Source organism: Ranitomeya variabilis, chromosome 6 (genome assembly GCF_051348905.1).
Source record: "Ranitomeya variabilis isolate aRanVar5 chromosome 6, aRanVar5.hap1, whole genome shotgun sequence".
Taxonomy (NCBI): domain Eukaryota; kingdom Metazoa; phylum Chordata; class Amphibia; order Anura; family Dendrobatidae; genus Ranitomeya; species Ranitomeya variabilis.
Genome location: NC_135237.1, coordinates 571434754 through 571456231, shown reverse-complemented (window position 1 = coordinate 571456231; position 21478 = coordinate 571434754). Strand labels below are relative to the sequence as shown.

At 45.5% G+C, this 21478-nt stretch overlaps 1 protein-coding gene across 3 annotated transcripts in view; it reads left to right on the top strand.

Moving 5' to 3' along the window:
• LOC143783124 (uncharacterized) overlaps positions 1-20357 on the top strand; it is a 31962-nt gene extending 11605 nt beyond the window's left edge. For 2 of the 3 annotated variants that reach the window (XM_077271414.1, XM_077271412.1), the window contains 2 exons: positions 16353-16470; positions 18840-20357. In XM_077271414.1, coding sequence (XP_077127529.1) covers positions 16353-16470; positions 18840-20350 — 1629 coding nt within the window. In that variant the 3' untranslated portion in view covers positions 20351-20357. The remainder of the gene's footprint in view (positions 1-16352; positions 16471-18839) is intronic. The other variant, XM_077271413.1, reaches the window with a different exon arrangement.
• Positions 20358-21478: the final 1121 nt, after the last annotated feature.

The window sequence follows — 21478 nt, the reverse complement described above, 5'->3', positions numbered from 1 at the left end:
CCCTGTATTTAGCTCCATCCATCTTCCCATCATCTCTGACCAGCTTCCCTGCCCCTGCTGAAGAAAAGTCTCCTCCATGTGTGACGGGGATGATGTGCAGTGTTGGATTTCCAACACAGCATTTTCCATTTAGCCATAAAGTTCTCCTTTGGTCTGCTTTGACCAGAGCCCTTTCTTCCACACGCTCGCTGTGCCCCCTACAATACTTGTGTTGTGGCTTTCTTCTTGCCAGTCTTCTATATAGGCCAGATTTGTGGAGTACACCACTTGGGGCTCACTCACGAGAGCCTATAAATTTTACCAGTGCACTTGGCCCAGTGTTACTCTTTGGGACAGTGCAGATCTGCGATTATTTTCTCATGCAGAATCGGCATGCGAAAACAATGGCAGTATGCGGCGAATGGCTGCGAGAATCTGATCGCACGCACTGTGAAACATCACACTGCACTCAGATGTCACCCAAGTGCAGTGCAATTCCTGCAGATGCCTGTAATGGAGGAGATAGAGAAATTAAATTTTCCTTCTCCTCTGCATCTATGCTACATTTTTCTTACGCCAGAGGGTCAGAGCACGGACGCTCGACTCCCTTTCGCAGCAGAGCTGGAGCTGAGTGTCATTAGCATATCACGTTGGATGCTGTACGCTAGTGTGACTCCAGCCTAATAGTCGTCCTGTGGACACGTTCTCCCACCTGACCTGTGCAGCTCCTCCAGAGTGACCATGGGCCTCTTGGCTGCTTGTCTAATTAGTGCTCTCCTTGCTTGAGACGTCACTTTAGGTGGACGGCCATGTTTCTCAGTCGCCCATGACAGCACTACCAGAGAGAGGGGATCCGCCCTTCTGGGACAGGAAACCTACAGGATAAAAGGGCGGTACATCTCCCCTGCATCAGTTTGGTTTCCTGTCCCTGACGGGGAACCTCCCTGGATACCTGCGTAAAGAGCGACCGACGAGGACCGGGGCCGGCCAGTCCGACTTCTGGCAGCAGGGACGCCCCTGCCACGGCTGGTCCAGTATCCGAAGCCGCCACAGCTCCGACTGATGGGTCCGGTAGTGTGTGCGGGGGGAAGCGCAGCCGCCGCTCTGATGGGAGCCTGGGGCTTCATCATGCTGTGTGAATGCCAGAATCCAAGATGGCGCCGTGTTAAATATGCTTATTTTGCACATTTATTTAAATCAGGACTTAACCAGGTGCGTTATTCTTAAAAGAAAAATGTCGTCATATTCTCATAAAAAAGTATAGTGGTTTATTGATTGTCCATAGAAAAATCACTTTGCAGCAAAAACATAAAACAGATGAAAGTAGTTACGAACAGATTGTCCATGTGTAGAGATCAGCATTGGTTACTCATCTTTCCCAAGTTCGGAATGGAAGCCGTCTCTCTGTGTGAAGTTTGAAGGTCATGATGGCAGCTAACAGCTGTTGTTCCTTCCTTCTCGGACATCCATGGAGAATGAGGGTGAAGATGGGAGGTGACAGTCCCACGTGACAAAAGGCCCCACCACCCTCCTAAGAGGTGTTTATATATGGGTCTACAGACCACGTGTTATCCTGTATATGGAGTGGACTTATGCTCTGAGCTCCTATATACATAAATAGCTTTTGTAACGTCAGCAAGAAGCAATATGCTCGGTACAGGATAATTCAATAATTAATATTTAACACGCCGCACCGGAAGTAGTAATGGAACTTCCGGTTCAGGGGCGCCGCTCTGAGTGACTGCACCAAGATGGCGCTGCCCCGGAACCGGAATACTCCATTTCCGGGTTGCTGGCTGCGGGCATGCGCAGTAAGAAGAAAAGAGAAGAAAAAAAAATGGACGCTTCCTCTTTCGTCAGCCACAGGTGAAGGGGGTTAATAGCGTTTATATGGAGAAGGCGACGGAGGCTCCTGGCTGCAGGCTGCTCGACGGTAATACCATGGAGGACAGCGACCAGCAGCTCCATCCGCCGCTGCCGCAGCAGCAACAACAGCGCCGTCGGCAGAAATCGGACGTTCAGGAAAAACGGATTTCTGCAGGCAACCGAAGCTCTCGGTTTGATAGCCGTTCCACTCAGCGCAGTAAAAGCTCCAGTGTGGTAAATCAGCTGCCTCCCACGGATGCTTCTCAGGCGACCCCTCCTCCAGAACTGGTACCTGTGGCTGCGTCAGATTGGTGAGTGATCTTCGTGAAAGTTCACCTTTTGTAATTAGGGTTCCCCTTCTCTATTTATCTTAGGCAAGGAAGAGAACGGGGAAGATGAAGCATAGAACCTGCCCCCTATGTGAAAAAGCTTTGTCACAGACGTGGGATAAAAAGCTATGTGGGTCTTGTATAGAACGAGTCCTCTGTGAGGAGACCCCAAACTTTGCCTCCGAATTACGGTCCGTAATTAAATCGGAAGTTGAGACTGCGTTTAATTCCTTTAAAGTGGGAAGACTACTAAAAAAACAACCTATTTTCCCTGCGGATTCTGACCCTTCCTATTCTGGGAGTAAGAGCTCAGATTCGCATGACTCCTCATCCTCTTCTTCGGATAACGAGAGTGGAGGTCGTCATTGTTTCCCCCTAGAGGAGGTCGATGGCCTTGTTAAGGCGATAAGATCTACAATGGGGGTTCTGGACCCCCGTCCTGACAAAACTGTTCAGGACATTGTTTGGGGGACTATCTCAAAGGAAGCGTAAAGTATTCCCCCTTAACGAAAATATACAGGCATTAATTAAAAAGGAGTGGGAGAAACCGGAAAGGAAAAACGCATCTGTCCCCTCTATTAAAAGGAAGTACCCCTTTGAAGATGAGGCTTCTGCTACATGGGATAAAGCCCCCAAACTAGACGTTGCGGTGGCTAAAGCCTCAAAAAAGTTTGCCTTACCGTTCAAGGACATGGGAACCCTGAAAGACCTTCTCGATAAGAGGGCAGATACCTTTCTCAAAGGGGCCTGGGAGTCAGCAGGGGGTTGCTTAAGGCCTACCATAGCGGCAGCTTGCACGTCACGGTCTCTAATAATCTGGGTGGATAACCTAGAAAAACAGCTCAGAGATGGGGTCCCGAGAAATAAAATCTTAGAGTCTATCCCTATGATTAGAGGAGCTACGGCGTTCCTGGCGGATTCTTCGGCTGACTCAATTAAATTGACATCTACATCCGCAGCCCTTTCAAATGCAGCACGTAGAACCTTGTGGCTGAAAACCTGGCCAGGGGACCTGCAAACTAAACAGAAACTTTGTTCCATCCCGTGTGAGGGCAAATTCCTCTTTGGAGAAACTCTGGATGATATCCTGCAAAAAGCGGGCGATAAAAAGAAAGGGTTTCCCGTCCTTGCCCCAACATATAATAAGCGGCCCTTTCGGAACAGAAAATTTTTTAAAAGGAGACCACCAAGAGAACAAACCCGATGAGATGACGGGAGAAGGAAGGATAGAGGGTTCCTTTTTGGTAACTCCCCTCGCGATAAAAAAAAACCCTCCAAGTGACATCTCTCCCAGGATGGGAGGGAGATTATCTCAATTCCTCCCGGCCTGGGAGAAAATTTCGTCCAGCCCTTGGATTATAAATCTAATACGGGAAGGGCTTCACATAAACTTTCTATCCTTACCCCCAAGGAACTATGTGGTAACACCGCTGAGGTCGTCTCCCCTACAGCAAGAAGCCCTGGAGCTAGAAATCATAAAACTACTAAACAAATCTGTCATCCAAGAGGTCCCCCCTCTGGAGAGGGGAAAGGGATTTTATTCTCCATTGTTTCTGGTGCCCAAACCAGACGGAACCTTCCGAACCGTAATAAACTTACGGAAGTTGAATACCTATGTAAAAAAACAGAGGTTCAAAATGGAGTCAGTAAAGTCAACGATAAAAAATCTGTTTCCAAACTGTTTTATGATAATATGCATCGCTGAGATCTAGAACTATCACGTCCCCATCCACAAGTCCTCTCAGAAATTCCTCAGACTGGCGGTAGTCATGAAGGGACAGACAAGGGAATACCAATACAGGGCTCTTCCCTTTGGCATATCAATTGCCCCTCGCGTCTTCACCAAACTGATAGCGGAGATGATGGCGCATCTGAGAGAGGAAAATGTCTTGATTATTCCATATCTAGACGACTTTTTGATTGTGAGCAATTCGGCCGAACTCTGCTGCCAGCAATGCGACAGAGTCATAGACGTTTTAAAAAAATTGGGATGGTTAGTGAACCTCCAAAAGTCGAAGCTGGAACCAGCCAGGGTTCAAGAATTTTTGGGTCTCATCTTAGACTCAAATTCTCAAATGTGTCTCCTTCCACACGAGAAAAAACAAAAGATAATCCACTTAGTATCGGAAGCGCGTGCGAACCCTACCATGACCCTAAGGAAGGCGATGTCACTACTGGGGTCCCTCTCTGATTGCCTTCCAGCAGTTCAGTGGGCGCAGCTCCACACAAGACCCCTCCAGTGGGACGTCTTAAAAAACCAGAAACTACTGGGAGGGCGGTTAGAAGGTTGCATGACTCTAGATTTGCCTACTATTCGTTCCCTAGCCTGGTGGTTAAATCCCAGCAACTTGTCAAAGGGAGTTCCTTGGGTGATAGAGTCATCTCAGATAGTCACTACAGACGCAAGTCCCACAGGGTGGGGGGCTCACCTAGACAACAAAGTTACTCAGGGGTTATGGACAAATCAGGAGCTCGTGTCTTCCTCAAATAAAAAAGAACTGAGAGCGGTAAAACATGTCTTACTGTACTTTCTAAACGAGTTACAAGGTCACCATGTCCGAGGATTCTCGGACAACAGAGTAGTGGTAGCTTACTTAAACCACCAGGGGGGAACCAGATCCCAAACCTTAATGAAAACCACCTCCGAAATTTTCAGCCTGGTTCAAAACAACTTTCTTTCCCTATCGGCCCTACACATAAAGGGGGTAGAAAACCAGAAAGCGGATTTCTTGAGTCGTACCCAATTAAAACAGGGAGAGTGGTCTCTAAATCAGGGGATTTTCAACAAAATCACATATCTATGGGGAGTCCCTGTGATAGACCTCTCTGCCAACTCTCACAACAGGAAGGTGGAAGCCTTCTGCTCCCTGGACTCTGGGGGGAACCCCCAGGCTGTGGATGCATTCACAATTCCCTGGACACAAACACTGGCATATGCGTTTCCCCCCACCATTCTCATTCCAGCAGTCCTGCGGAAGGTCAGGCAGGACAGATCCAGACTCATCCTAATAGCCCCATCTGGTCCAGGAGAGCCTGGTTCTCATGGCTGAGGATGCTATCAATCACCGATCCCTGGGTCCTTCCGGATCTTCCGGACCTCTTATCTCCGGGACCGGTGTTCCACCCCCAGTCAGAGAATTTACATCTGACAGCATGGTATTTGAGAGGTCACTATTGAGGGAAAGAGGGTTTTCTGACAAACTAGTGTCCACTCTAATGAAAAGTAGAAAACCTGTGACCACAAAAATTTATGGTAAAACCTGGAAAAAGTTTCTATCATCCTTGGGGGTAAGATTGCAGGACGGGGTCCCAATCACTGAAATACTAGAGTTTTTACAAAAAGGGTTAGACCTAGGCCTTTCAGTAAGTACATTAAATGTACAAATAGCAGCTCTGGGAGCCCTATACTGTGAAAACATAGCCGCCAACCCTTGGGTAGTACGATTCGTCAGAGCAGCCGCAAGGTCTAAACCTATAACTGTACGGAGGGTACCATCTTGGGATTTGAACTTAGTATTGTCAGCCCTCACAGAATCCCCGTTCGAGCCTTTAGAATCTCTCCCTCTTAAGATTCTTTCACTTAAAACGGCCCTCCTAATAGCCCTGACTTCGGCCCGTAGAATAAGTGACCTCCAAGCCCTGTCCGCAAACCCTCCATTTACACAAATCCTGGATGATAGAGTTATACTAAAAACAGACCCTGCCTATTTGCCAAAAGTTGCATCCTCATTTCATAGATCTCAGGAAATAATACTTCCTTCTTTTTGTCCAGACCCTAGAAATAAGAAGGAAGAGAAATTCCACACACTAGATGTGAAACGGTGTCTAGCCCAATACCTTAAAATCACCCAGCAGCATAGGAAGGAAGGGTCTCTTTTTATCTGCTTCCAGGGGCCTAGAAAAGGACTCAAAGCTTCTAAAGGCACTATTGCTCGATGGGTGACAGACGCAATAGCCTTGGCGTACTCATCCACCGGAAACGCTGTTCCAGAGGGACTGAAGGCCCACTCTACGAGGGCTATGGCGACCTCCTGGGCCGAAAGGTCGGAGGTACCATTAGATCAAATCTGTAAAGCGGCCACCTGGTCATCACCTTCAACCTTTTTCAGACACTACCGCTTAGACCTAGCCTCTTCATCTGACCTGACCTTCGGAAGAAGGGTTCTGCAGGCTGTGGTCCCTCCCTAAGCAATATCTCTGAAATTCTCTCTGATAGTGCTGTCATGGGCGACTGAGAAAGTCATCGTTACTCACCGATAACGGTGTTTCTCAGAGCCCATGACAGCACCTGCTTATTCCCCCCTCATCACGTGTGCGGTGAGCACATTATTTTGTGTAAAGTGGTTTTCCATATAGACACGGTGTTCACTTGTTATGAGATACGTTAAATTGTATATTTTTTTTGTTGTTGTGACTAACCTGGAGGACCTCCGATGCTCTGTAAACAAAACTGATGCTGGGGAGAGGTACCGCCCTTTTATCCTGTAGGTTTCCTGTCCCTGAAGGGCGGATCCCCTCTCTGGTAGTGCTCTCATGGGCTCTGAGAAACACCGTTATCGGTGAGTAACTGACTTTTGGTCGGTTTGCAGTTGTGCCATACTCCTTCCATTTTTGGATGATGCATTGAATCGTGCGTCATGAGATCTTCAGCGCTTGAGCTATTTCCTATAACCTAATCGTGCTTTACTCTTTTCCCTAACTTTATCCCTGACCTGTCTGTTGGGCTCCTTGGTTTTCGTTTTGCTGTGTTCACAGAACAGTTAGGCCGGCGTCACACTGGCGAGTTTTACGGACGTAAGATCGCAGAAATTACGTCCGTAAAACTCGCATTACAAACGGCACAATTATTCTCAATGGGGCTGCTCCTATTAGCTGTATATTACGGTTCAGTATTATACGGCTTTCTACGGCCGTACAAAATCGCAGCATGCTGCGTTTGTCAGCGTATTGCGCAAAAAATTTGCCAATGAAAGTCTATGGGGGCGAGAAAAATACGGATTACACACGGACCAGCAGTGTGACTTGCGAGAAATACGCAGCGGTGTTAGTGAAACGTCGGTAATTCAATTGCCGGCTTTTCATTTCTCCTTCCCATACCCGACAGGATATGAGACATGATTACATACAGTAAACCATCTCATATCCCCTTTTTTTTTTGCATATTCCACACTACTAATGTTAGTAGTGTTTATGTGCAAAATTTCAGCGCTGTAGCTGCTAAAATAAAGGGTTAAATGGCGGAAAAAATTGGCATGGGCTCCCGCGCAATTTTCTCCGCCAGAATGGTAAAGCCAGTGACTGAGGGCAGATATTAATAGCCAGGAGAGGGTCCATGGTTATTGGGCCCCCCCCGTGGCTAAAAACATCTGCCCCCAGCCACCCCAGAAAAGGCACATCTGTAAGATGCGCCTATTCTGGCACTTGGCCACTCTCTTCCCACTCCCTGTAGCGGTGGGATATGGGGTAATGAAGGGTTAATGCCACCTTGCTATTGTAAGGTGACATTAAGCCAGATTAACCCCTTCCCGACCCATGACGCCTATGCGGCGTCATGGAATGATCGCATCCCTGCAGATCGGGTGAAAGGGTTAATTCCTATTTTACCCGATCTGCAGGGAGAGGGGGAGTTGTACTTCAGCCTAGGGGGGGTGGCTTTGCCCCCACGTGGCTACGATCGCTCTGATTGGCTGTTGAAAGTGCAACAGCCAATCAGAGCAATTTGCAATATTTCACCTATGAAAATGGTGAAATATTGCAATCCAGCCATGGCCGATGCTGCAATAGCATCTGCCATGGCTGGAAATCATGTTCTGGCCCCCCCCCCCACCGCCCCCGATCTCCTCCCCAGTCCTCCGTTCTGTCCGGTACCCCCCTCCGTCCCCCTGTTCGCTCCCCCGTGCTCCTGTCCGCTCCCCCGTGCTCCTGTCCGCTCCCCCCGTCCTCCGATCCCCCCCCCCCCTGTGCTCCGATCCACCCCCCCACCACCCCCTCATACTTACCGATCCTCCCGAAGTCGGTCCGTCTTCTCCCTGGGCGCCGCCATCTTCCAAGATGGCGGGCGCATGCTCAGTGCGCCCGCCGAATCTGCAGGCTGGCAGATTCGTTACAGGTACATTTTGATCGCTGTGGTAGGTTCTACCACAGCGATCAAAATAAAAAAATAATAAATAAACTCCCCCCTTTATCACCCCATAGGTAGGGACAATAATAAAATAAAGAAAATATTTTTTTTTCTTTTTCCACTAGGGTTAGGGTTAGAACTAGGGTTAGAACTAGAGTTAGGGGTAGGGTTAGGGTTACGGGTAGGGTTAGGGTTAGGGGTAGGGTTATGGCATGTGCACACAGAGCGGATCGGCCGCGGATCCGCAACGGATCGGCCGCGGATCCGCAGCGGATCGGCCGCGGATCCGCAGCGGATTGGCAGCGGATCGGCCGCGGATCCGCAGCGGATCGGCCGCGGATCCGCAGCGGATTGGCAGCGGATCGGCCGCGGATCCGCAGCGGATCGGCAGCGGATCGGCCGCGGATCCGCAGCGGATTGGCCGCGGATCCGCAGCGGATCGGCCGCGGATCCGCAGCGGATCGGCCGCGAATCCGCAGCGGATCGGCAGCGGATTGGCCGCGGATCTGCAGCGGATTGGCAGCGGATTGGCCGCGGATCCGCAGCGGATTGGCCGCGGATCCGCAGCGGATTGGCCGCTGCGAATTCGAAGCAGTTTTCCATCAGGTTTACAGTACCATGTACACCTAAGGAAAACCAAATCCGCTGTGCCCATGGTGCGGAAAATTCCGTGCAGAAACGCTGCATTGTATTTTCCGCAGCATGTCAATTCTTTGTGCGGATTCCGCAGCGTTTTACACCTGTTCCTCAATAGGAATCCGCAGGTGAAATCCGCACAAAAAAACACTGGAAATCTGCTGTAAATCCGCAGGCAAAACGCAGTGCCTTTTACCTGCAGATTTTTCAAAAATCGTGCGGAAAAATCTCACACGAATCCGCAACGTGGGCACATGGCCTTAGGGTTAGGGTTGGAATTAGAGTTAGGGTTGGAATTAGGGCTAGGGTTTGAAATAGGGTTAAGATTAGGCTTGTGGTTAGGGTTACGGATAGGGTTAGGGGTGTGTTGGGGTTAGAGTTGTGGTTAGGGTTGGGATTAGGGTTACGGTTGGGATTAGGGTTAGGATTAGGGTTGGAATTAGGGTTACGGTTGTGTTGCGGTTAGGGTTGTGGTTAGGGGTGTGTTGGGGTTAGGGTTGTGATTAGGGTTATGGCTACAGTTGGGATTAGGATTAGGGGTGTGTTGGGGTTAGTGTTGAAGTTAGAATTGAGGGGTTTCCACTGTTTAGGCACATCAGGGGTCTCCAAACGCAACATGGCGCCACCATTGATTCCAGCCAATCTTGCGTTCAAAAAGTCAAATGGTGCTCCCGCCCTTCCAAGCCCCGACGTGCGCCCAAACAGTGGTTTACCCCCACATTTGGGGTACCAGCGTACTCAGGACAAACTGGGCAACAACTGTTGGGGTCCAATTTCTCCTGTTACCCTTGCAAAAATAAAAAATTACTTGCTAAAACATAATTTTTGAGGAAAGAACAATTATTTTTTATTTTCACGGCTCTGCGTTATAAACTTCTGTGAAGCACTTGGGGGTTGAAAGTGCTCACCACACATCTAGATAAGTTCCTTCGGGGGTCTAGTTTCCAAAATGGGGTCACTTGTGGGGTGTTTCTACTGTTTAGGCACATCAGGGGCTCTGCAAATGCAATGTGACGCCCGCAGACCATTCCATCAAAGTCTGCATTTCAAATGTCACTACTTCCCTTCCGAGCCCTGACGTGTGCCCAAACAGTGATTTACCCCCACATATGGGGTATCAGCGTACTCACAACAAACTGGGCAACAAATATTGGGGTCCAAATTCTCCTGTTACCCTTGTGAAAATAAAAAATTGCTTGCTAAAACATCTTTTTTTGAGGAAAGAAAAATGATTTTTTATTTTCACGGCTCTGCGTTGTAAACTTCTGTGAAGCACTTGGGGGTTGAACGTGCTCACCACACATCTAGATAAGTTCCTTGGAGGGTCTAGTTTCCAAAATGGGGTCACTTGTGGGGGGTTTCTACTGTTTAGGCATATCAGGGGCTCTGCAAACGTAACATGATGCCCGCAGACCATTCCATCAAAGTCTGCATTCCAAAACGTCACTACTTCCCTTCCGAGCCCCGGTATGTACCCAAACAGTGGTTTACCCCCACATATGGGGTATCAGCGTACTCAGGAGAAACTGGACAACAACTTTTGGGGTCCAATTTCTCCTATTACCCTTGGGAAAATAAAAAATTGTGGGCTAAAAAATCATTTTTGAGAAAAGAAAAATTATTTTTTATTTTCATGGCTCTGCGTTATAAACTTCTGTGAAGCACTTGGGGGTTCAAAGTGCTCACCACACATCTAGATTAGTTCCTTGGGAGGTCTAGTTTCCAAAATGGGGTCACTTGTGGGGGAGCTCCAATGTTTAGGCACACGGGGGCTCTCCAAACGCGACATGGTGTCCGCTAAAGATTGGAGCCAATTTTTCATTGAAAAAGTCAAATGGCGCTCCTTCCCTTCCGAGCCCTGCCGTGCGCCCAAACAGTGGTTTACCCCCACATATGAGGTATCAGCGTACTCAGGACAAATTGGACAACAACGTCCGTGGTCCAGTTTCTCCTTTTACCCTTGGAAAAATAAAAAAATTTTCGCTAAAATATCATTTTTGTGACTAAAAAGTTAAATGTTCATTTTTTACTTCCATGTTGCTTCTGCTGCTGTGAAACACCTGAAGGGTTAATAAACTTCTTGAATGTGGTTTTGAGCACCTTGAGGGGTGCAGTTTTTAGAATGGTGTCACTTTTGGGTATTTTCAGCCATATAGAACCCTCAAACTGACTTCAAATGTGAGGTGGTCCCTAAAAAAAATGGTTTTGTAAATTTTGTTGTAAAAATGAGAAATCACTGGTCAAATTTTAACCCTTATAACTTCCTAGCAAAAAAAAAATTTGTTTCCAAAATTGTGCTGATGTAAAGTAGACATGTGGGAAATGTTATTTATTAACTATTTTGTGTCACATAACTCTCTGGTTTACCAGAATAAAAATTCAAAATGTGAAAATTGCGAAATTTTCAAAATTTTTGCCAAATTTCCGTTTTTTTCACAAATAAACTCAGAAATTATCAACCTAAATTTACCACTAACATGAAGCCCAATATGTCACGAAAAAACAATCTCAGAATCGCTAGGATCCGTTGAAGCGTTCCTGAGTTATTACCTCATAAAGGGACACTGGTCAGAATTGCAAAAAACGGCAAGGTCATGAAGGGGTTAATAATGGAGAGGCGTCAATTATGACACCTATCCATTATTAATCCAATTGTTTGAAAGGGTTAAAAAAACACACACACATGATTAAAAAGGATTTTAATGAAATAAACACAGCGGTTGTTTTAATAATTTATTGCTCTCTCAATCCATTTGGAGGCCCTCGCTTGGCAAAACAATAAACACACAATATACATACCTTCTGATGAACTGTCACGTCCCACGAGGTAATCCATCTGAAGGGGTTAACTAATATTACAGGCACGAGCTGCGATAAACCACTCGCTCGTGCCTGTAATCCCCGGGTGCTGAAAGGAAAGCTGGATCTGTACTTACATTGAGTCGCGGTGATGCGCCCCTGCTGGATGTTCTCATGAACTGCAGCCTGGGAACTTTTTCCCACGCTCCAGGTCATATGAGGACATCCACCAGGGGGCGCATCACCGCGACTGAAGGAAATGTAGGTCAATGACCTACATTTCATTCATTCGCCGGGGATTACAGGCACGGAGCACAGCTGCGTTAGCAGGGCTCCTGCTTGTAAATTATTTTAACCCCTTCAGATGGATTACATCGTGGGACGTGACGGTTCAGCTGAGGGTATGTATCTTGTGCGTTTATTATTTTGCCAAGCGAGGGCCTGGAAATGGATTGAGAGAGCAATAAATTATTACAACAACCGCTGTGTTTATTTCATTAAAATACTTTTAAATCATGTGTGTGTGTGTTTTTTAACCCTTTCAAACAATTGGATTAATAATGGATAGGTGACATAATTGACGCCTCTCCATTATTAATCTGGCTTAATGTCACCTTACAATAGCAAGGTGGCATTAACCCTTCATTACCCCATATCCCACCGCTACAGGGAGTGGGAAGAGAGTGGCCAAGTGCCAGAATAGGCGCATCTTCCAGATGTGCCTTTTCTGGGGTGGCTGGGGGCAGATGTCTGTAGCCAGGGGGGGCAATAACCATGGACCCTCTCCTGGCTATTAATATCTGCCCCCAGTCACTGGCTTTACCACTCTGGCGGAGAAAATTGCGCGGGAGCCCACGCCAATTTTTTCCGCCATTTAACCCTTTATTTTAGCAGCTACAGCGCCCAAATTTTGCACATACACACTACTAACATTAGTAGTGTGGAATATGCAAAAAAAAAGGGGATATGAGATGGTTTACTGTATGTAATCATGTCTCATATCCTGTCGGGTTTGTGCAGGAGAAATGAAAAGCCGGCAATTGAATTACCGGCTGTTCACAGATATCGCGCTGAATGAAATCTAAATACAGAATATATATATAGGTGTCTCAAATATATATATATATATATATATATATATAAATATATATATATATATATATATATATATATATATATATATATATATATATATATATATATATATATATATATATATATATATATATATATATATACTGTATATATGTTTTCCCGAACATTTGAGCACATAAATCCACATAAATAGATGTCGGTTTTGCAAGCCTGCGAGAAAATCTCGCAGTACGGATGCCATACGGAGGATGCCATGCGCAAAATACGCTGACACACCCTGCCTACGGGTCACTATTTTGGGAACATTTCTCCGTATTTCGGCCGTAGTATGGACGTATAATACGTGGCGTATTGTCTTACGCCAAGTGTGACGCCGGCCTTAAAGTGATAATAAGAAGAAATCACACCCAGGTGGACTCCATGTATGAATTATGTGGCTTCTGGAGGCGATTGGTCCCTCAGGATTTCATTAAGGGGTATCAGACTACAGGGGGCCGAATACTAATGCATCTCACAATTCTCAGCTTTATATTTTTAAAATGTTTAGAAAACCCTGCATCATTTCCTTTACACTTCACAAATACTTGCTGCTTTGAGGTGGACATTATGTTTCTGGCCCCCATTGCCGAGTGTCCATTAGTTGGGGTCTCGGTCCTGCTCAGCCCTTAGCCACATTTGCATAATTTGACATATGGTAAGGTTTTAATAACAGAGTGGAATAGCTTTTACGTTTTTTTTTTTTTTTTTTAATCAAAATGATGTTGCTAAGTATTGAACTATGTGCGTGTAGCATGAGAAAAAGTGGAAAAGTTCACAGGGTGTAAATACTTTTTCAAGACACTATACGGTGGGTACGGAATTTTTTCACTCTTTGTTTCATTGCAGCCATTTGGTAAATTAAAAAAAGTTCACTTTTTTTTCTCATTAATGTGCACTCTGCACCCCATCTTGACTGAAAAAAAAACAGAAATGTAGAAATTTTTGCAAATTTATTAAAAAAGAAAAACTGAAACATCACATGGTCATAAGTCTTCAGACCCTTTGCTCAGACACTCATATGTAAATCCCATGCTGTCCATTTCCTTGTGATCCATGAGATGGTTCTACTCCTTCATTGGAGTCCAGCTGTGTGTAATTAAACTGATAGGACTTGATTTGGAAGGCGCACACCTGTCTATATAAGACCTCACAGCTCACAGTGCATGTCAGACCAAATGAGAATCATGAGGTCAAAGGAACTGGCCAAGGAGCTCAGAGACAGAATTGTGGCAAGGCACAGATCAGGCCAAGGGTACAACAGAATTTCTGCAGTACTCAAGGTTCCTAAGAGCACAGTGGCCTCCATAATCCATAAATAGAAGACGTTTGGGACCAATAGAAGTCTTCCTAGACCTGGCCGTCCACCCAAACTGAGCAATCGTGGGAGAAGAGCCTTGGTGAGAGAGGTAAAGAAGAACCCCAAGATCACTGTGGCTGAGCTCCAGAGATGCAGTAGGGAGATGAGAGAAAGTTCCACAAAGTCAGCTATCACTGCAGCTCTCCACCAGTCGGGCCTTTATGGCAGAGTGGCCGGACGGAAGCCTCTCCTCAGTGCATGACATATGAAAGTCACATAGAGTTTGCTACAAAACACATGAAGGACTCACAGACTATGAGAAATAAGATTCTCTGGTCTGATGAGATGAAGATAGACCTTTTTGGTGATAATTCTAAGCAGTATGTGTGGAGAAAACCAGGCACTGCTCATCACCTGCCCAATACAAGCCCAACAGTGAAGCATGGTGGTGGCTGCATCATGCTATGGGGGTGTTTATCAGCTGCAGGGACAGGACGACTGGTTGTCATTGAAGGAAACACGAATGCGGCCAAGTACAGAGATATCCTGGATGAAAACCTCTTCCCGAGTGCTCTGGACCTCAGACTTGGCCGAAGATTCACCTTCCAACAAGACAATGACCCTAAGCACACAGCTAAAATAACAAAGGAGCGGCTTCAGAACAATTCTGTGACCATTCTTGACCGGCCCAGCCAGAGCCCTGACCTAAACCCAACTGAGCATCTCTGGAGAGACCTGAAAATGGCGTCCACCAACGTTCACCATCCAACCTGACGGAACTGGAGAGGATCTGCAAGGAAGAATGGCCGAGGATCCCCAAATCCAGGTGTGAAAAACTTGTTGCATCATTCCCAAGAAGACTCATGGTTGTACTAGCTCAAAAGGTGCTTCTACCCAATACATGTGTTTCTTATTTTGCTTTATTATTGTATTGTTAACATTGTTACCTATGACTGTTGTGTTTGAAACTGTAAAGCGCTGCGGAACATGTTGGCGCTATATAAATAAAGATTATTATTATTATTATTATTATTAATACTGAGCAAAGGGGCTGAAGACTTATGGCCATGGGACAGTTCAGTTTTTTTCTTTTTTTAAAAATTTGCAAAAATTTCTACATTTGTTTTTTTCAGTCAAGATGGGGTGCAGAGTGTACAATAATGAGAAAAAATGAACTTTTTTGAATTTACCAAATTTGTGCATTGAAACAAAGTGAAAAAATTTAAAGGGGTCTGAATACTTTCCGTACCCACTGTATATTTTGTATTTATAAGGAAGAAAAATGTCATAGATTGAGACGATACCAATAATGCATAGTGTAGGAAAAAAAATTGGGGGGTGGAGGTAGAGGATTCAGTCATTGGGGATGTGACAGTGGTGGGGGTGACTAAGTGGCTACCTGCTTTCATTAGAGCCTCTGATGGTGTGGAGAGGCTTGGCCATCAGGGTAGCGCCAGGTGCCAATCCAGAGCAGTCTGCAGACCCCCAGCAGCTGACTTAAGGGGTCGAAGGTAGAACACAAGGTACAGACAGGCAAGGCACAAACGTGGTCAGGCAGCTCAGGGTCAGAGTACAAAGCCGAGGTCAGGAGGTCAGGAACCCAGAGACCAGACAAGATGATTAAACAAGCTGGGTCGGTAACATGAGGTCGGACCAATACAACACCTTGACAGAGCTCTATAGCAAATGACAAGAGGAGCTAAGCTCAGGCAAGGAGTGGAGGGAGGACCTGCCTAATATACCACCGGCTGGTAGGGGATAGGCCAGGGAAGCAGAACTCTGCAGGACACAGTGATTATCAATTCCTGCAGAGTCTGGCCGTGCCTCCCTATAGCCAGGAGTGGACTCTCCGCAATAGGAGGTGGTAGTATCGCTGGAAAGGTCTGCAAGAGGCAGCCAAGCGAGATGGTGAGACCCTGGGAGGAGCAGAGCGGTGCAGCGCTTACAAGGCATGTCCATCACCGGTGTGACAAAGGTGATAATGTGATTACCTGTTTTGGGTAAATAGATGTCCATTTGTCTTTAACATTTTGTAGCAATGAAGTTGTGATAAGTGAAACTCAGCCAAAAACAAATCCTTTATAGAAGGGGGTGACACGTACTTACAGTCCTCTTCCATTACACTTATGCTGATCTGTTAGATTTCTCCATCTCGCTGCCATATTGTACTGACGTGTTACACCTGGTGCAGCAGGAGGAAGATCTGACTGTTATAACAGTGGAGGTTAAAGAAGAAGCCGATGAGGTGATGATTGATCCACCGAGTATGAGCGAAGGGAAAGAAGGAATTCCTGATGATCACTCCGCAGGTAGGGAATACTGAACTTGGAAAGTGAACTCCTTTCATACATGTGTTTTAAAGAGCAATGAAAACATTTTCTCGATTGCATATACAAGTAATAGTTTTGTTTTTTGTTGTTTTTTTGCGTGATACGTGGGGCTTCACTTTTTATGTGACTGTCATGCGTTTTTTTTTTTCTTTAATGACCATATGGGACCACTAATATATGTCTGAAAACTTGTTTCCCCCTCTGTAACAAATATATTTATATATTAGAAATTTTTGTTTTGTAGTTTTATGGGGGCGAGGCTCCTAACAGCGATTTGAATTGACAGTGGCATTTTTACTCTATAACTTTACACGGTGTGCCTGGAGGTTTAAAGTCTTTTGTTGGTCTGGAGCAGTTAAAGGAGTTGTTCACTTTGGGACACCCCCTTTTATTATTTGTCTTAGTGTGCTGTATAAATAAAAAAAACAAACGTATGCTTACCGCCTCGATCAGCACTGTGTCTTCGCTCTGTGCTGTGTCCCCTGTGTCACATTACAGCTGCAGACAATCGGCAGCTGAAGCCTTCACAACTGTGTCTGAGCAGAATAGTGTTTCTTTTGCTCAGACGTACAGTGCCTTGCAAAAGTATTTGGCCCCCTGGAACTTTTCAATCTTTTCCCACATATCATTCTTCAAACATAAAGATACCAAATGTAAATTTTTGGTGATTAATCAACAACAAGTGGAACACAATTGTCAAGTTGAACGGAATTTATTGGTTATTTTAAATTTTTGTGGAAATTCAAAAACTGAAAAGTGGGGCGTGCAATATTATTCGGACCCTTTACTTTCAGGACAGCAAACTCCCTCCAGAAGTTCATTGTGGATCTCTGAATGATCCAATGTTGTCCTAAATGCCTAATGATGATAAATATAATCCACCTGTGTGTAATCAAGTCTCCGTATAAATGCACCTGCTCTGCGATAGTCTCAGGGTTCTGTTTGAAGCACAGAGAGCATCATAAAGACCAAGGAACACACAAGGAGCACTGTGCAAGCGATCATATTGAAATGGAAGGAGTATCATACCACTGCAAATCTACCAAGACCCGGCCGTCCCTCTAACCTTTCATCTCAAACAAGGAGAAGACTGATCAGAGATGCAGCCAAGAGGCCCATGATCACTCTGGATGGACTGCAGAGATCTACAGCTGAGGTGGGACAGTCTGTCCATAGGAAAACAATCTGTCGTACACTGCACAAATCTGGCCTTTATGGAAGAGTGGCAAGAAGAAAGCCATTTCTCAAAGATATCCATAAAAAGTGTTGTTTAAAGTTTACAACAAGCCACCTGGGAGACAAATGTGGAAGAAGGTGCTCTGGTCAGATGAAACCAAAATCAAACTTTTTGGCAACACTGCCAAATGATATGTTTGGTGTAAAGGCAACACAGCTCATTACCCTGAACACACCATCCCCACTGTCAAACGTGGTGGCAGCATCATGGTTTGGGCCTGCTTTTCTTCAGCAGGGACAGGGAAGATTCTTAAAATTGATGGGAAGATGGATGGAGCCAAATACAGGACCATTCTTGAAGAAAACCTGTTGGAGTCTGCAAAAGACCTGAGACTGGGACGGAGATTTGTCTTCCAACAAGACAATGATCCCAAACATAAAGCAAAATGTACAATGGAATGGTTCACAAATAAACGTATCCAGGTGTTAGAATGGCCAAGTCAAAGTCCAGACCTCAATCCAATCGAGAATCTGTGGAAAAAGCTGAAAACTGCTGTTCACAAACGATCTCCATCAAACCTCACTGAGCTCGAGCTGTTTGCCAAGGAAGAATGGGCAAGAATTTCAGTCTCTCCATGTACAAAACTGATAGACAAACCCCAAGAGACTTGTAATCGCAGCAAAAGGTGGCGCAACAAAGTATTAAGTTAAAGGGGCTGAATAATATTGCACGCCCCACTTTTCAGTTTTTGAATTTCCACAAAAATTTAAAATAACCAATAAATTTTGTTCAACTTCACAATTGTGTTCTACATGTTGTTGATTCTTCACCAAAATTTACATTTGGTATCTTTATGTTTGAAGCATGATATGTGGGAAAAGGTTGAAAAGTTCCAGGGGGCCGAATGCTTTCGCAAGGCACTGTAATTTTGAAGGCTGCTGTCAATCAGCTGTCTCTTGAATGCTTGCAGCGGTCACAAGACTGGCAAAGGATAACATGGCTCAGATTGGAAGAGAAGCGCTAGTTTGGTAGGTAAGTATATATTTTACGCCATATATTGAGGGAATTAATAAGTGGTTGTCCAGTAATGATCCCCATAATATGATTGTTTATATGTTTGTCTGTTTTATGGTTTAAACAGATTTGACAAATATATCTTTAATCTTAACAGAAATCTCCAGTAGGATTTCGGAGGAAATCGTTGTGTTATCGCTAAATTATAAAGAAGATGAAGATATCAATCAGCCTTCCCCAGGAGCAAACCTCGTACATCCAGGACTTCACAGTACAGAGATTTCCTCTAATAATGAAGAACCTAGAATTGTCACAGGGCAGAAACTGTACAGGTGCTCAAAATGTCGGAGATGCTTTACAGATAAATCACATCTTCTTATACATGAGCAAAGTCACACAGAAAAGAATCCATATTCATGTGCTGAATGTGGAAAGCCCTTTACAAATAGAACAAGTCTTGTTATACATGAGAGAAGCCACACAGGGGAGAAGCCATTTCCCTGTTTGGTATGTGGGAAATGTTTTATAACGAAATCAGATCTCGTTAGACATGAGAGAATTCATACAGGTGAGAAGCCGTATTCATGTTCTGAATGTGGTATATGTTTTCTAAATAAATTTAATCTGGTCACACATCAGAAAATTCACACAGGAGAAAAACCATATTCATGTTCTGAATGTGGTAAGTGTTTTATCAAGAAGTCAAATCTTATTACACATCATAAAATCCACACAGGAGAGAAGCCATATTCATGTTCAGAATGTGGGAAGAGCTATAAAGATAAAACAAGTCTTATTTCACATGGAAGAATTCACACAGGAGAAAAGCCGTATTCATGTTCAGAATGTGGGATGTGCTTTAAAGACAGAACAAACCTTAGTATACATGAAAGAAGCCACACAGGAGAAAAGCCGTTTCCATGTTCCATATGTGGAAGACGTTTTGTATATCATTCAAGTCTTTCCGTACATGAGAGAACGCATACAGGAGAGAAGCCATATTCATGTACTGAATGTGGGAAGTTTTTTGCAACAAAATCAATTCTTCTTAATCATCAGAAAATTCACACAAGAGAGAAGCCAAATTCATGTTCAGAATGTGGAAAATGTTTTAAAAATAAACGTAATCTTATTACACATCAGAAAATTCACACTGGAGAGAGGCCATATTCATGTCCACTATGTGGGAAATGTTTTAATGAAAAGTCCCGTCTTGTTTCTCACAACAGAATTCATTCAGGAGCGAAGCCATATTCATGTTCAGAATGTGGAAAATGCTTTACAGATAGAACTAGACTTAGAATACATGAGAGAAGCCACACAGCAGAGAAGCCATATTCCTGTTCACTATGTGGAAAATGTTTTGTAAGTAAATCAAATCTTGTTGGTCATGAGAGAACACACACCGGAGAGAAGCCGTACTCCTGTTCACTTTGTAGGAAATGTTTTACAAGTAAACAAAATCTTGTTAGACATGAAAGAAGTCACAAAGGAGAGAAACCGTATTCATGCTCACTATGTGGAGAATGCTTTACAGATAAATCGAGTCTCGTTATACATGAGAGAATTCACACAGGAGACAAGCCGTATTCATGTTCAGTGTGTGAAAAATGCTTTAAAGATAGCTCAGGTCTTAGCAAGCATCAAAAAAGTCACACAGTAGAATAGCCGCTTTGATCTATGTGTGGAAATGTTTTTCAAATAAATTTTTACTTTTCCAGAATTGACATTGATAAGAAACTGTATTCTTTTTGGGATTGGGGAAATGCTATAAGCAAAAGCTACTTTTGAAGAATTAGTCTCGATCTTCCAAATACCCAAACTATAATCACCTGACGTCAGCTGTGACCAGGATTCTCGGAGAAAATTGTTTTGGCTGAAAAGAAGAGCCTTGTTTACTTTTGTAAGCACTGAGGTTGAAATAACCCTACCACGGGGGGCGTGGCCAGCTGCTGACGGAGCAAGACGTGCGGCCATTAAGCTCCTCTGCTGGCCATTAATATCGGACTTAATCCTCACTTATTTACAGCCCATCTGCCGTTTATAACACATTGGGGCAACCCCACGGTGACTGGGAATCTGCTGGGCCCATTTGCTCCCAGCGACGGACTGTCATTTTCTGGATTGGGCCCCGAGGCCTACATGTGGGCCTTGGTCCTGCTGGACAGAGCACCTCCCAGCTAGGAGCGTGCCGAGCGGTGCTCCTGAATAGAGTGCTGAGCTCGCCTCCCCCTGTGAGCGAAGCGGCTAATCGACGGGAGTGCGGACGAGTGTAGCGGGACCCGAGCTGCGTGTCGGAGGAAGGTGAGGGGACTGACGGAGAAGAGGAGCCCGGATACCCAGTCGCCCCACCCCCCAGCCACCGAACCCACCGCGGCCGCTGCGACCGGAAGATCGACCGGCGAGGACGCGAGACCGTGCTGGTCTATAACCTGCTCCGGAGGATTTGGCCGCAGGCGTGCGACGTTGCTAGGAGCCGCTGCTGGCCCCTTCGTCCCGGCTCGTTCCGCCCGCCTGCTTTCTGCTGCCGCTGGCGTACATAAGAGCCGCGAGTTCTGTGCCTGGCCCCGCTGGTTGAATCCCGATCCTGACTCCGGAGATATAGAGGTGAGGAGTGAGGGCGGGACGGAGCCGGAGAGTTAGAACTCTTATATCGGAAAAGCGCGGGAGTTTTCGTGCCGGCGCCATATTGGAGCCGATCCTGCCACAGAGAGGAAGCCCTGCCATTGCTACTCTATAGCAGCCCAGTATCCAGTGCTATTGGGGGTTAATAACAAGAAAGTGCTCCCACGTGGA